General features: G+C 37.6%; 1 protein-coding gene across 1 annotated transcript in view; it reads right to left on the bottom strand.

Moving 5' to 3' along the window:
* ATP8A2 (ATPase phospholipid transporting 8A2) overlaps window positions 1–12,369 on the bottom strand; it is a 1,256,305-nt gene that overhangs the window by 2,827 nt on the left and 1,241,109 nt on the right. Inside the window, exon 34 of the mRNA XM_053705572.1 lies at window positions 10,307–10,398. Coding sequence (XP_053561547.1) covers window positions 10,307–10,398 — 92 coding nt within the window. The remainder of the gene's footprint in view (window positions 1–10,306; window positions 10,399–12,369) is intronic.

Below are 12,369 nucleotides of genomic sequence, written 5' to 3'. Positions count from 1 at the left end.
ATCCTGCAGTGCCAGACGTGTCCCCCTGCTTAAGCCAGTACATGTCCGGGCCCGTCTGAAGTATGCTAGAGAGCATTTAGATGATCCAGAAGTGGATTGGGAGAATGTCATATGGTCAGATGAAACCAAAGTAGAACTGTTTGGTAGAAACACAACGCGTCATGTTTGGAGGAGAGAGAATGCTGAGTTGCAACCAAAGAACACCATACCTACTGTGAAGCATGGGGGTGTCAACATCATGCTTTGGGGCTGTTTCTCTGCAAAGGGAACAGGACGACTGATCCGTGTACATGAAAGAATGAATGGGGCCATGTATCGTGAGATTTTGAGTGCAAACCTCCTTCCATCAGCAAGGGCATTGAAGATGAAACGTGGCTGGGTCTTTCAGCATGACAATGATCCCAAACACACCGCCCGGGCAACTAAGGAGTGGCTTCGTAAGGTCCTGGAGTGGCCTAGCCAGTCTCCAGATCTCAACCCCATAGAAAACCTTTGGAGGTAGTTGAAAGTCCGTGTTGCCCAGCAACAGCCCCAAAACATCACTGCTCTAGAGGAGATCTGCATGCAGGAATGGGCCAACATACCAGCAACAGTGTGTGACAACCTTGTGAAGACTTACAGAAAACGTTTGACCTCTGTCATTGCCAACAAAGGATATATAACAAAGTATTGAGATGAACTTTTGATATTGACCAAATACTTATTTTCCACCATAATTTGCAAATAAATTCTTTCCAAATCAGACAATGTGATTGTCTGGATTTGTTTCCACATTTTGTCTCATAGTTGAGGTATACCTATGATGAAAATTACAGGCCTCTCTCATCTTCTTTAGTGGGAGAACTTGCACAATTGGTGGCTGACTAAATACTTTTTTGCCCCAGTGTAGGTATCAATACCCGGTGCTGTGTCCTGCTGGCTCTTACCTGCATGGTACCCGCTGTCCATTCCCTGCTCATATGTCCTGCTAGCTTATACCTGCCATTGTACTTAGTAGCCATTATGCAGTGCTGTGTCCTGTTGACCATTACCTGCACGGTACCCGCTGCCCATTCCCTTATCATATGTCCTGCTAGCCTATACCTGCCATTGTACTTAGTAGCCATTACCTGGTACTGTGTCCTGCTACCCATTCCCTGTTCATATATCTTGCTAGCCCATACCTGCCATTTTACCTAGGAGCCATTATCCAGTGCTGTGTCCTGTTGACCCTTACCTGCACTGTACCTGCTACCCATTCCTGGTTCATATTTCTTGCTAGCCTATACCTACCATTGTACCTAGTGACCATTACCCAGTACTGTGTCCTGCTGGCCTTTACATGCACTGTACGTGCTGTCCATTCCCTGCTCATATGCCTTGCTAGCTTATACCTGCCATTGTACTTAGTAGCCATTACCCAGTGCTGTGTCCTGCTGGCCCTTACCTGCACTGTACCTGCTGCCCATCCCCTGCTCATTTGTCTTGCAAGCCTATACCTGCCAACTGCCATTGTATCTAGTAACCATTACCCAGTGCTGTGTCCTGTTGACCCTTACCTGCACTGTACCTGCTACCCATTCCCTGCTCATTTGTCTGACTAGCCTATACCTACCATTGTACCTAGTAGCCATTACCCTGTGCTGTGTCCTGTTGGCCCTTACCTGTACTGTACCCACTGCCCATTCTCTGACCATATGCTTTGCTAGCCTATACCTGCAATTGTAACTAATGACCATTACCCAGTACTGTGTCCTGCTGGCCCTTACCTGCATGGTACCTGCTGCCCATTCCCTGCTCATATGTCCAGCTAGTCTATACCTGCCATTGTACCTAATAGCCATTATCCAGTGATGTGTCCTGTTGACCCATACCTGCATTGTACCTGCTACCCATTCACTTATCATTTGTCCTGCTAGCCTATACCTACCATTGTACCTAATAGCCATTACCCAGTGCTGTGTCCTGCTGGCCCATACCTGCATTGTACCTGCTACCCTTTCACTTATATGTCCTGCTAGCCTATACATGCTATTGTACCTAATAGCCATTACCCAGTGCTGTGTCCTGCTGGCCCATACCTGCATTGTTCCTGCTACCCATTCCCTGCTCATATGTCCTGCTAGCCTATACCTGCCATTGTACCTAGTGACCATTACCCAGTGTTGTGTGTTGCTGGCCTATACCTGAACTGTTCCTGCTGCCCTTTACCCACTGTTCTAGCTTGCTGGCCAATATCTGCCTTTATTATGTGGTGGTTATATATGCTACGGTGCCCACTAACCATTACCTGGTCTTGCCCTGCTTTCTGGCTACTGTACCGCTTGGTCAATCCCGCTCTGCTTATCTGGTTCTGAACTCTGCTGAACACCTCCTGCACCTGACTTCTACTGGCTGTTGTTTGATCCTGACCTGTTCCTGTTCCAGTATCCTGGTAGTCTTACCATTTATCCTTGGTCTTTGTCAGTGGCTACCTACTAGGTATGACCTCTTTCAGACTCAAGCCTCAGATAATTCTTGCTACTATATCAGTTATATGCAGTTTGCACTCACCATAGCTGTCTCCTGATTACTGTGTGAGTGTACATAGGTTTCTCAGAGATACATGTACACACTATTTCTTTACAAATACATTAAGAACAATGTCAGCTTCTCTGTCATCACTGGCTACTTTGTAAATGATCTCCAGGTGCCATAGACATTGCAGTGGTTAAGGCAGGTTTAATTATATGGTTCTATATGCCAGGCCACCTTAATCCCAAAACAATTTATACAGATGAGTACATTTACCCATTATTAATGTAAGAAAGTCTTTTTTTAAAGTTCTAACTTTCCTGATTCACTTTTTGTAAATAAAATGCATTTGTCTGTATTTATCATTTTTACGTTTAGTATTTCCAGTTGTTTTTGTAAGACTATTCCCAAGTGCTCTCTTGACCTCTCTTCATTACATCATCTGATCAAAGCAGAGGTTTTGCAGCTGTTAGCGAATGTCATATTGGGCATGACATATTCACAGTTACTTGTTCCCTCGCTACATGACCATTCACCTCTTGGTTTTCTCTCTCTAATGGGTCTGACTGTACAAAGAAAGCTCAGGGGTACAGTAGGGTACATTAGTGGTCACATTGAAATGAGAATTATTTAGGAGGAGGGAGCGCCTAAAAAAAGGCTAAAGTATCTACATATGCTAAAATATCAAAGTTAAAAATTAATATATTACAAATAAAAGATAAAAATTATTAAAACCAATTAAAACCAATTATGATCAATTGATTAGGGGTAGGTCAATTCCTTAAGACAAGTTTCAAAAGCTGGTTATAATTGGTTTTAATTGTTTTAATAGTTTTTATCTGTCATTCTGAATCCTATACACAATTCAGAATGACAGATAAAAACTATTAAAAACAATTAAAACCAATTATGATCAATTGATTAGGGGTAGGTCAATTCCTCAAGAAAAGTTTCAAAAGTTGGTTATAATTGGTTTTAATTGTTTTTAATAGTTTTTATCTGTCATTCTGAATTGTGTATAGGGTACCCTACCGGATGTTAAGTTTGTAATAAATTAATTTTTAACTTTGATATTTTAGCATATGTAGATACTTTAGCTTTTTTTAGGCGCTCCCTTCTACTATTCATATCTATTATCTTTGAGTTTTTAGGGATCTCATTTTGGGAGCTTGTATCGTGTAATGTTGGCGCTGTATACAAATTAATTTCATGAGAATTATTTAGGAGTCAGGCTACTCTTAATATTCAATGCCTTACTTATTTAACTCCATGGTTGCCAGTGTATTGCAGATGTCTTTAGCTCTAAAGGAGCTTAACCCCTGCTACACAGTGCACATCCTACCAATGGTGAAACTAATGTGTTTCATTTTTGCACCAATAGTTTGTAATCTAAAACATTTCTTATGTCAACAGAATATAATATTATATAATTAGTGATTAACACGGGTTTCATTGCAATCCCATTTCATCAGATATAAATTAAATGCTAAAATTCCAATCTAAAATTAAATGTTTATATCTGGTAATGGTCCAGTGACAGTAGCAGTGGGTGACCAAAATGGATTCAATGGTAGATATAGTCAGAAGAAGTTTCATTGGACCTGTCTAGTTTCCTACCTGAAAACAAAAGCTCTGTATAGCAGGAGAACTGCCAGTTTGTGATAGAAACTTAATACAGATACAAGTAATATAAACCTGTATTGTAAACAGACTATAAAGTCATATTTATAAAATAACATAACACAATACTGTTAGTTGTGTTTGTAATAAATAAACTCCATTTATCTCAAATTAACTTAATTTGTATGATACGTTTACAAATATCTTCTGGTGCCAATTAACTTATCACTTTGACCTATTGTGAGATAAATACCAGTGTGCCCCTACAGTTTAGACAACAACCTGCACAACACCTATATTTCATAAGATAGAGTAGATATTATGTCTATAACTGAAATGTAAATTTTAGGGAATGGAATGTTTTATAATTTCCAATGCTTACATTACAATCGGCTAGATTACGAGTTTTGCGTTATGAGTGAAAAAGCCTCATAACGCTGCTTTTTCACTACCGCTGGTATTACGAGTCTTGCAGGTATATCTGTCCCGCACACTTTTTTGGCCGTAACGCAACGTAACTACCGCAGCGTTCAAAAAGTCCATTTTCAATGGGACTCCCATAGCGTTATTAACCCCTAAACCTAACCCTAGCCCTAACACCCACTAACTTTAACATAATTAAAATAAATCTAAATAAAAATTACAATTAATACCTAAATAATTCCTATTTAAAACTAAATACTTACCTGTAAAATATAACTAATAGTTACATTGTAGCTATCTTAGTTTTTATTTTTATTTTACAGCTAAGTTTGTATTTATTTTAACTAGTAGACTAGTTAATAAATAGTTATTAACTATTTACTAACTACCTAGTTAAAATAAATACAAATTTACCTGTAAAATAAAACCTAACCTGTCTTACACTAACACCTAACATTACACTACAGATAACTAAATTACATTAATTAAATACAATTAACTAAATTACAAAAAATAATAAACACTAAATTACACAAAATAAAAAAGAAATGATCAAATATTTAAACTAATTACACCTAATCTAATAGCCCTAGCAAAATAAAAAAGCCCCCCCCAAAAAAAAATAAAAAACCCTAGCCTAAACTAAACCGCCAATAGCCCTTAAAAGGGCCTTTGGCGGCGCATTGCCCAAAAGAAATCAGCTCTTCTACCTGTAAAAAAAAATACAAACAACCCCCCAATAGTAAAACCCACCACCCACACAACCAAACCCCCCAAATAAAATCCAATCTAAAAAAACCTAAGCTCCCTATTGCCATTAAAAGGGCATTTGGATGGGCATTGCCCTTAAAAGGGTATTTAGCTCTTTTTCAGCCCAAACCCTAAGCTAAAAATAAAACCCACCCAATAAACCCTTAAAACAAACTAACACTAATCCCCGAAGATCCACTTACAGTTTTTGAAGACCGGACATCCATCCTCAACGAAGCCGGGAGAAGTCTTCATCCAAGCGGCAAGAAGTCGTCCTCCAGACGGGTAGAAGTCTTCATTTAGACGGCATCTTCTATCTTCATCCTTCCGACGCGGAGCGGCTCCATCTTCAAAACATCCGGCGCGGAGCATCCTCTTCTTTCGACGGCTACTGTAGAATGAAGGTTCCTTTAAGGGACGTCATCCAAGATGGTGTCCCTTGAATTCCGATTGGCTGATAGAATTCTATCAGCCAATAGGAATTAAAGTTGAAAAAATCCTATTGGCTGATCCAATCAACCAATAGGATTGAGTTTGCATTCTATTGGCTGATTGGAACAGCCAATGCAATGCAAGCTCAATCCTATTGACTGATTGGATCAGCCAATAGGATTGAAGCTCAATCCTATTGGCTGATTGCATCAGCCAATAGGATTTTTTCAACTTTAATTCCGATTGGCTGATAGAATTCTATCAGCCAATCGGAATTCAGGGGACGCCATCTTGGATGACATCCCATAAAGGAACCTTCATTCTACAGTAGCCGTCGAAAGAAGAGGATGCTCCGCGCCGGATGTCTTGAAGATGGAGCTGCTCCGTGTCAGAAGGATGAAGATAGAAGATGCCGTCTGGATGAAGACTTCTACCCGTCTGGAGGACGACTTCTTGCTGCTTGGATGAAGACTTCTCCCAGCTTCGTTGAGGACTTCTTGCCGCTTGGATGAAACTTCTCCCAGCTTCGTTGAGGATGGATGTCCGGTCTTCAAAAACTGTAAGTGGATCTTCGGGGGTTAGTGTTAGGTTTTTTTTAAGGGTTTATTGGGTGGGTTTTATTTTTAGCTTAGGGTTTGGGCTGAAAAAGAGTTAAATGCCCTTTTAAGGGCAATGCCTATCCAAATGCCCTTTTCAGGGCAATGGGGAGCTTAGGTTTCTTTAGATAGGATTTTATTTGGGGGGTTTGGTTGTGTGGGTGGTGGGTTTTACTGTTGGGGGGTTGTTTGTATTTTTTTTTACAGGTAAAAGAGCTGATTTCTTTGGGGCAATGTCCGGCAAAAGGCCCTTTTAAGGGCTATTGGCAGTTTAGTTTAGGCTAGGGTTTTTTTTTATTTTGGGGGGGGCTTTTTATTTTGATAGGGCTATTAGATTAGGTGTAATTAGTTTAAATATTTGATAATTTCTTTATTATTTTTTGTAATTTAGTTAATTGTATTTAATTAATGTAATTTATTTAATTGTAGTGTAATGTTAGGTGTTAGTGTAAGATAGGTTAGGTTTTATTTTACAGGTAAATTTGTATTTATTTTAACTAGGTAGTTAGTAAATAGTTAATAACTATTTACTAACTAGTCTCCCTAGTTAAAATAAATACAAACTTACCTGTGAAATAAAAATAAAACCTAAGATAGCTACAATGTAACTATTAGTTATATTGTAGCTAGCTTAGGGTTTATTTTACAGGTAAGTATTTAGTTTTAAATAGGAATTATATAGGTATTATATAGGTATTAATTATAATTTTTATTTAGATTTATTTTAATTATGTTAAAGTTAGTGGGTGTTAGGGTTATGTTAGGGTTAGACTTAGGGTTAGGTTTAGGGGTTAATAACTTTAGTATAGTGGCGGCGGCACATTAGGGGTTAATAAGTATATCTTTCCCCATAGGAATCAATGGGGCTGCGTTACGGAGCTTTACGCTCCTTTATTGCAGGTGTTAGGCTTTTTTTTAGCCGGCTCTCCCCATTGATGTCTATGAGGAAATCGTGCACGAGCACGTAAAACCAGCTCAAAGCAGCGCTGGTATTTGGGTGCGGTATGGAGCTCAACGCTGCCATATTGCCTGCTAACACCAGGTTTTTGCAAACCTGTAATAGCAGCGCTATAGGGAGGTGAGCGGTGGAAGTAACTTGCCGCTCATAAGGCAAAACTCGTAATCTAGCCGAATGATGCACAATCTGGTAATACAAGTGATGGAAAAGGGACAGTCTACTTGAAAATTGTTATTGTTTAAAGGGACAGTCTATAATAGGATTTTTATTGTTTTAAAAGATAGATAATCCCTTTATTATTCATTCCCCAGTTTTGCAGAACCAACACAGTTATATTAATATACTTTTTACCTCTGTGATTACCTTGTATCTAAGCCTCTTCTGACCCCCCTGATCACATGACTTTGTATTTATTATCTATTGACTTGCAGTTAGTACTATGTTGTGCTTACTCTTAAATAACTCCTCGTGCATTAACACAATGTTATCTATATGGCCCACATGAACTAGCAGTTTGCTGTTGTGAAAAGCAAATACAAAAGCATGTGATTAAGAGGCTGTCTATAGAGCCTTTGAAACAGGCAGAAATTTAGAGGTTTAGATGTTAAAAAGTATATTAAAATAACAATGTTGGTTGTGGAAAGCTGGGGAATGGTTAGTAAAGGCATTTACTCTTTTAAACAAGAACAATTTTAGTGTAGACTGTCCCTTTAAGAAGATAGATAATCTCTTTATTACCCATTCGCTAGTTTTGCATAACCAACACTGTTAAATGAATACACTTTTTTGCTCTATGGTTACCTGTCATTTATCTCAGTGCTTTTTACAAACATGCATTTCAGCCAATAAGTGCTAGTTCCTGCACAACTCGACAGGAGTAAGCACAATCTTATCTATATGGCACACATGAACTAGTACTGTCTGGCTGTGAAAAGCTAATTAAACGAACTGAGATACAAGGTGGCCTGCAGGGGCTTAGAAACAGGCAGAGCTTTAGAGGTTATAAAGTATATAGTAGATATCTATCTTTATAAACAATAAAAATATCAAGTAGATTGTCCCTTTAACTATTTTATCCAAAGCATCCTAACAAGGCCAAACCGTATTGAAGCACGCCCTATAGGTTTAATGGCTAGTGCAGGGACTGATATTAGCTCATTGTGCTTGTATTATAAGTGGTTGGGCACAAAAGAAAGTTTTTATAACATTTGTAAAAATAAATCTTTGGGGCTTTAAAAAGTCCTGTACAACTTGCAGATCCCCTCACTAAGCAACAATTAAAGGGATAATGCTCAGAAATCTTTTAGTACATATGAAATAGCAGCATTTAAACATTTTTGCTGTTTAAATAAATATGAAGTTAAATTTAAATGAAAACCAACATACCAGTTTCATTTGTGCACTTACTACTACTACTCAGTAATTTATAGGTACTTTCTACTAATACTAAATTATCTGAAGTATCTATCAACCAATCAGCAATAGTCTAAAGTACCTATCAGCCAATGAACATTATCCTAAAGTGTTTCTCAATTCTAGTGCTCCGGGCACACTAATAAGTTGATTTTCTTTATCTGAACTAGGAGATATAATCAGCTGATTAGTAACCATGGGTAACCTACTCTCGCCCAGTCTAATCCTCTGGCATGTTAGTGGGCGTGGAGAACTGGAATTGAGCAACACTGACTTAAAGTACCTATCAGTCAATGAGTATTTTTAAGGTAGCTATCATTCAATGAATCTTAAAGGGACATAAAACCCAACATTTTTCTTTCATAATTCAGATAGAACATACAATTTTAAACAAATTTCCAATTTACGTCTGTTATCAATTTTTTTCCTGTTTTCTATTTATCCTTTATTGAAAAGCAGGGATGTAAGTTTGGGAGTTGATGGCAGTTCTATTTCCTGTTATGTAGTGCTCCAGACGTGCACACTACCTATCTAGATATCTCTTCAACAAAGAATAACATGAAAACAAATCAAATTCGATAATAAAAGTAAATTGGAAACTTTTTTAAAACTGTTTTCTCTATCTGAATCATTTAAGAAATATTTTGGGTTTCATATCCATTTAAGTAACTATCAACCAAGCAGAAAGTATACAAATAATACAACTATTTTCATTTTAAATTTAAACAGCTTTTACATTTTGTTTTCATCCAAAAAAAAGATACTCAACATGTTTACACAGACAGAAGGATTTTTTTTGTACAGTAAGGGGTAGACTTATTAAATGCCGGACGGACATGATCCGCTGAAGCATATGCTGTTGGCATTAAACATTACTCAAGCATTTCTGGTGAAATGCTTGCGCAATGCCACTCCCTGCCCATTCGCGTCCAATCGGCCACTAGAAGGGGATGTCAATCATTCCGATCGTATCTGATCAGGATGATTGCTGATCGCCACCTCAGAGGTGGCGGATGAGTTAAAGAGAGACTGTGTTACGACCGCTGCTTCTTAACTTTTGTTTGCGCCAAGCCTAGCAGCATAGTAAATCTACCCCTAACCCTTTAGTACTAAAATCTGACATAATTAACAGTTTTTGTATTTTTACAACGCTATTTGACACAGTCTTTTTAAGGATTTTTTTTGTTTTTAAATAAAAATGTTATTGTTACTTTGCCTCATACGTTCTGAGTTTTTGTACAAGAGTTTTCTGTAGAAGAATAATAGGTTATTTCTGACGTTTGTTTACAGAGCTCAGCTACATTAGAAATCTAATTTTAAATAGAACAATCAAACTAAATTACGCACTTATACATTTTTTTAATTCCTTTTAACCAATATTTTTAAACGATCATTTAATTTCTGTTGTTTACCTCTTATCAGCTAGAAAATCTAGGCCTATTTTTTCAGATAATTTATCTGACTAGCCTAAGGTCAGGAAATGATTACAATTCTAATTTAAGTCCCCTTGAAAGGAGTTTCCTCTCAAATTAGCTATACCTGTTGCACAATTTAATCAGAATTAAATCCCACCTTTCCGGTGGAGCAATCCCTGTCGTATTATTTACAGTCACATACTTACACGATACACTTTGTTGTACGGAATTAGCACGAAAGAGGCTTGGAGGGGTTTTTCTGCCAAGTCTTCGCAACAAGTGGTCACGTTCGTTCAAGCTGCAATGAGATTGAATAAACATTACCTTCAGTTCATGTCAACCAGGACGGAAGCAGCTGTTACAAAAAGAGTGAAATAGTCTCTTATTACCAGACAACCGCGCTCTTATTCTAAGATTACAGGCTGTTTGCTACGCAAAAGAAACAAATTGACAAAGCCAAGAAGCTTTTATTACCAACTGTATAATAAAGAGGGTTTAGGAAATTAAATTGCATTTGCTGTTTCAAAGAAATGTAGTTAACCAATTAATTAAAGTCTGTTAACAAATAAAGATTGGGAAAAAAAATTAGTTCACAACTTCTTTGCTACTTCCTGATGTGTGTTCTGCTATGTTTTTATTTTGTTTATTTAAAAGGACATTAAAGGAACATTATACACTCATTTTTTCTTTGCATAAATGTTTTGTAGATGATCTATTTATATAGCCCATAAAGTTTTTTTTTTTTAAATAAATGTATAGTTTTGCTTATTTTTAAATAACATTGCTCTGATTTTCAGACTCCTAACCAAGCCCGAAAGTTTTATGTGAATACCGTCAGCTACCTTCTCCAGCTTGCTCCTGTTTGTGTAAAGGGTCTTTTCATATGCAAAAGAAGGGGGAGGGTGTGGAGTGTCTTATTTGCCACTTGCAGTGGGCTTTCCAACTACCTTTTCAACAGAGCCAAACTGACAGCTTCTAAGTAAGTTTTTAAATAGTTTTATACTGGATTTTTATATCAGTATCTGTGCATCTTATTCTTTATAGTAGTGTCTATTACATGCAGTTATATGAAAATGAGTGTATACTGTCCCTTTAAGCAGTAAATAAATACTAGCTATAACAATACAGCATACACCTGAGAATAATATCTAAAAAATTAAATTATATTGTTTAATAACTAAATAATTAATTGTAAAGTTTTAGTTTCTATAAAATACTTCAGTTTTAATAAAGTAAAGAATGCTGCCGTGTTGAAACCTTGCTTTCCCTCATCTAATTGCTGTCTAGTTGTTTCTGCCAAACTCAAGTAGGGGCTGATAAAGTGTGCAAACAATCGGCTAGATTACGAGTTGTGCGTTAGGGTAAAAAAGCAGCGTTAAGAGGTCCTAACGCTGCATTTTTACGCCCGCTGCTATTACGAGTCTTGTAGGTTTAGGGGCACCACACACTTCTTTGGCCTTACCGCAAAACGACTTACGTAAACTTCGTAAAGTCTTTTTTCTATGGGACTCCCATAGCGCTGATATTACGAGTCTTCCTGGGAGGCCAAAAAGTGAGTGGTACACCCTACCCTGTCAAGAGTCCTAACACATTTAAAAGTCAGTAGTTATGAGTTTTATGGTACAACGCCGTAACATAAAACTCATAACTACAGTGCTAAAAAGTACACTAACACCCATAAACTACCTATTAACCCCTAAACCGAGGCCCTCCCGCATCGCAAATACTAAAATAAAAAGTTTAACCCCTAATCTGCCGCTCTGGACACCACCGCCACCTACATTATATTTATGAACCCCTAATCTGCTGGCCCCAACATCGCTGACACCTACCTACACTTATTAACCCCTAATCTGCCGCCCCCAACGTCGCTGCCACTATAATAAACATATTAACCCCTAAACCGCCGCACTCCCGCCTTGCAAACATTAGTTACATTTTATTATCCCCTAATCTGCTGTCCCTAACATCGCCGCCACCTACCTATATTTATTAACCCCTAATCTGCCGCCCCCAACGTCGCCGCCACTATATTAAAGTTATTAACCCCTAAACCTAAGTCTAACCCTAAACCTAACACTCCCTAACTTAAATATAATTTAAATAAATCTAAAAAAATATTCCTATCATTAACTAAATATTCATATTTAAAACTAAATACTTACCTGTAAAATAAACCCTAAGATAGCTACAATATAACTAATAGTTAAATTGTAGCTAGCTTAGGGTTTATTTTTATTTTACAGGCAAGTTTGTATTTATTTTAACT

Source organism: Bombina bombina, chromosome 3 (assembly GCF_027579735.1).
Source record: "Bombina bombina isolate aBomBom1 chromosome 3, aBomBom1.pri, whole genome shotgun sequence".
NCBI classification, from domain to species: domain Eukaryota; kingdom Metazoa; phylum Chordata; class Amphibia; order Anura; family Bombinatoridae; genus Bombina; species Bombina bombina.
The sequence above is the reverse complement of the archived record's forward strand: the minus strand, read 5'-3'. Positions and strand labels throughout refer to the sequence as shown.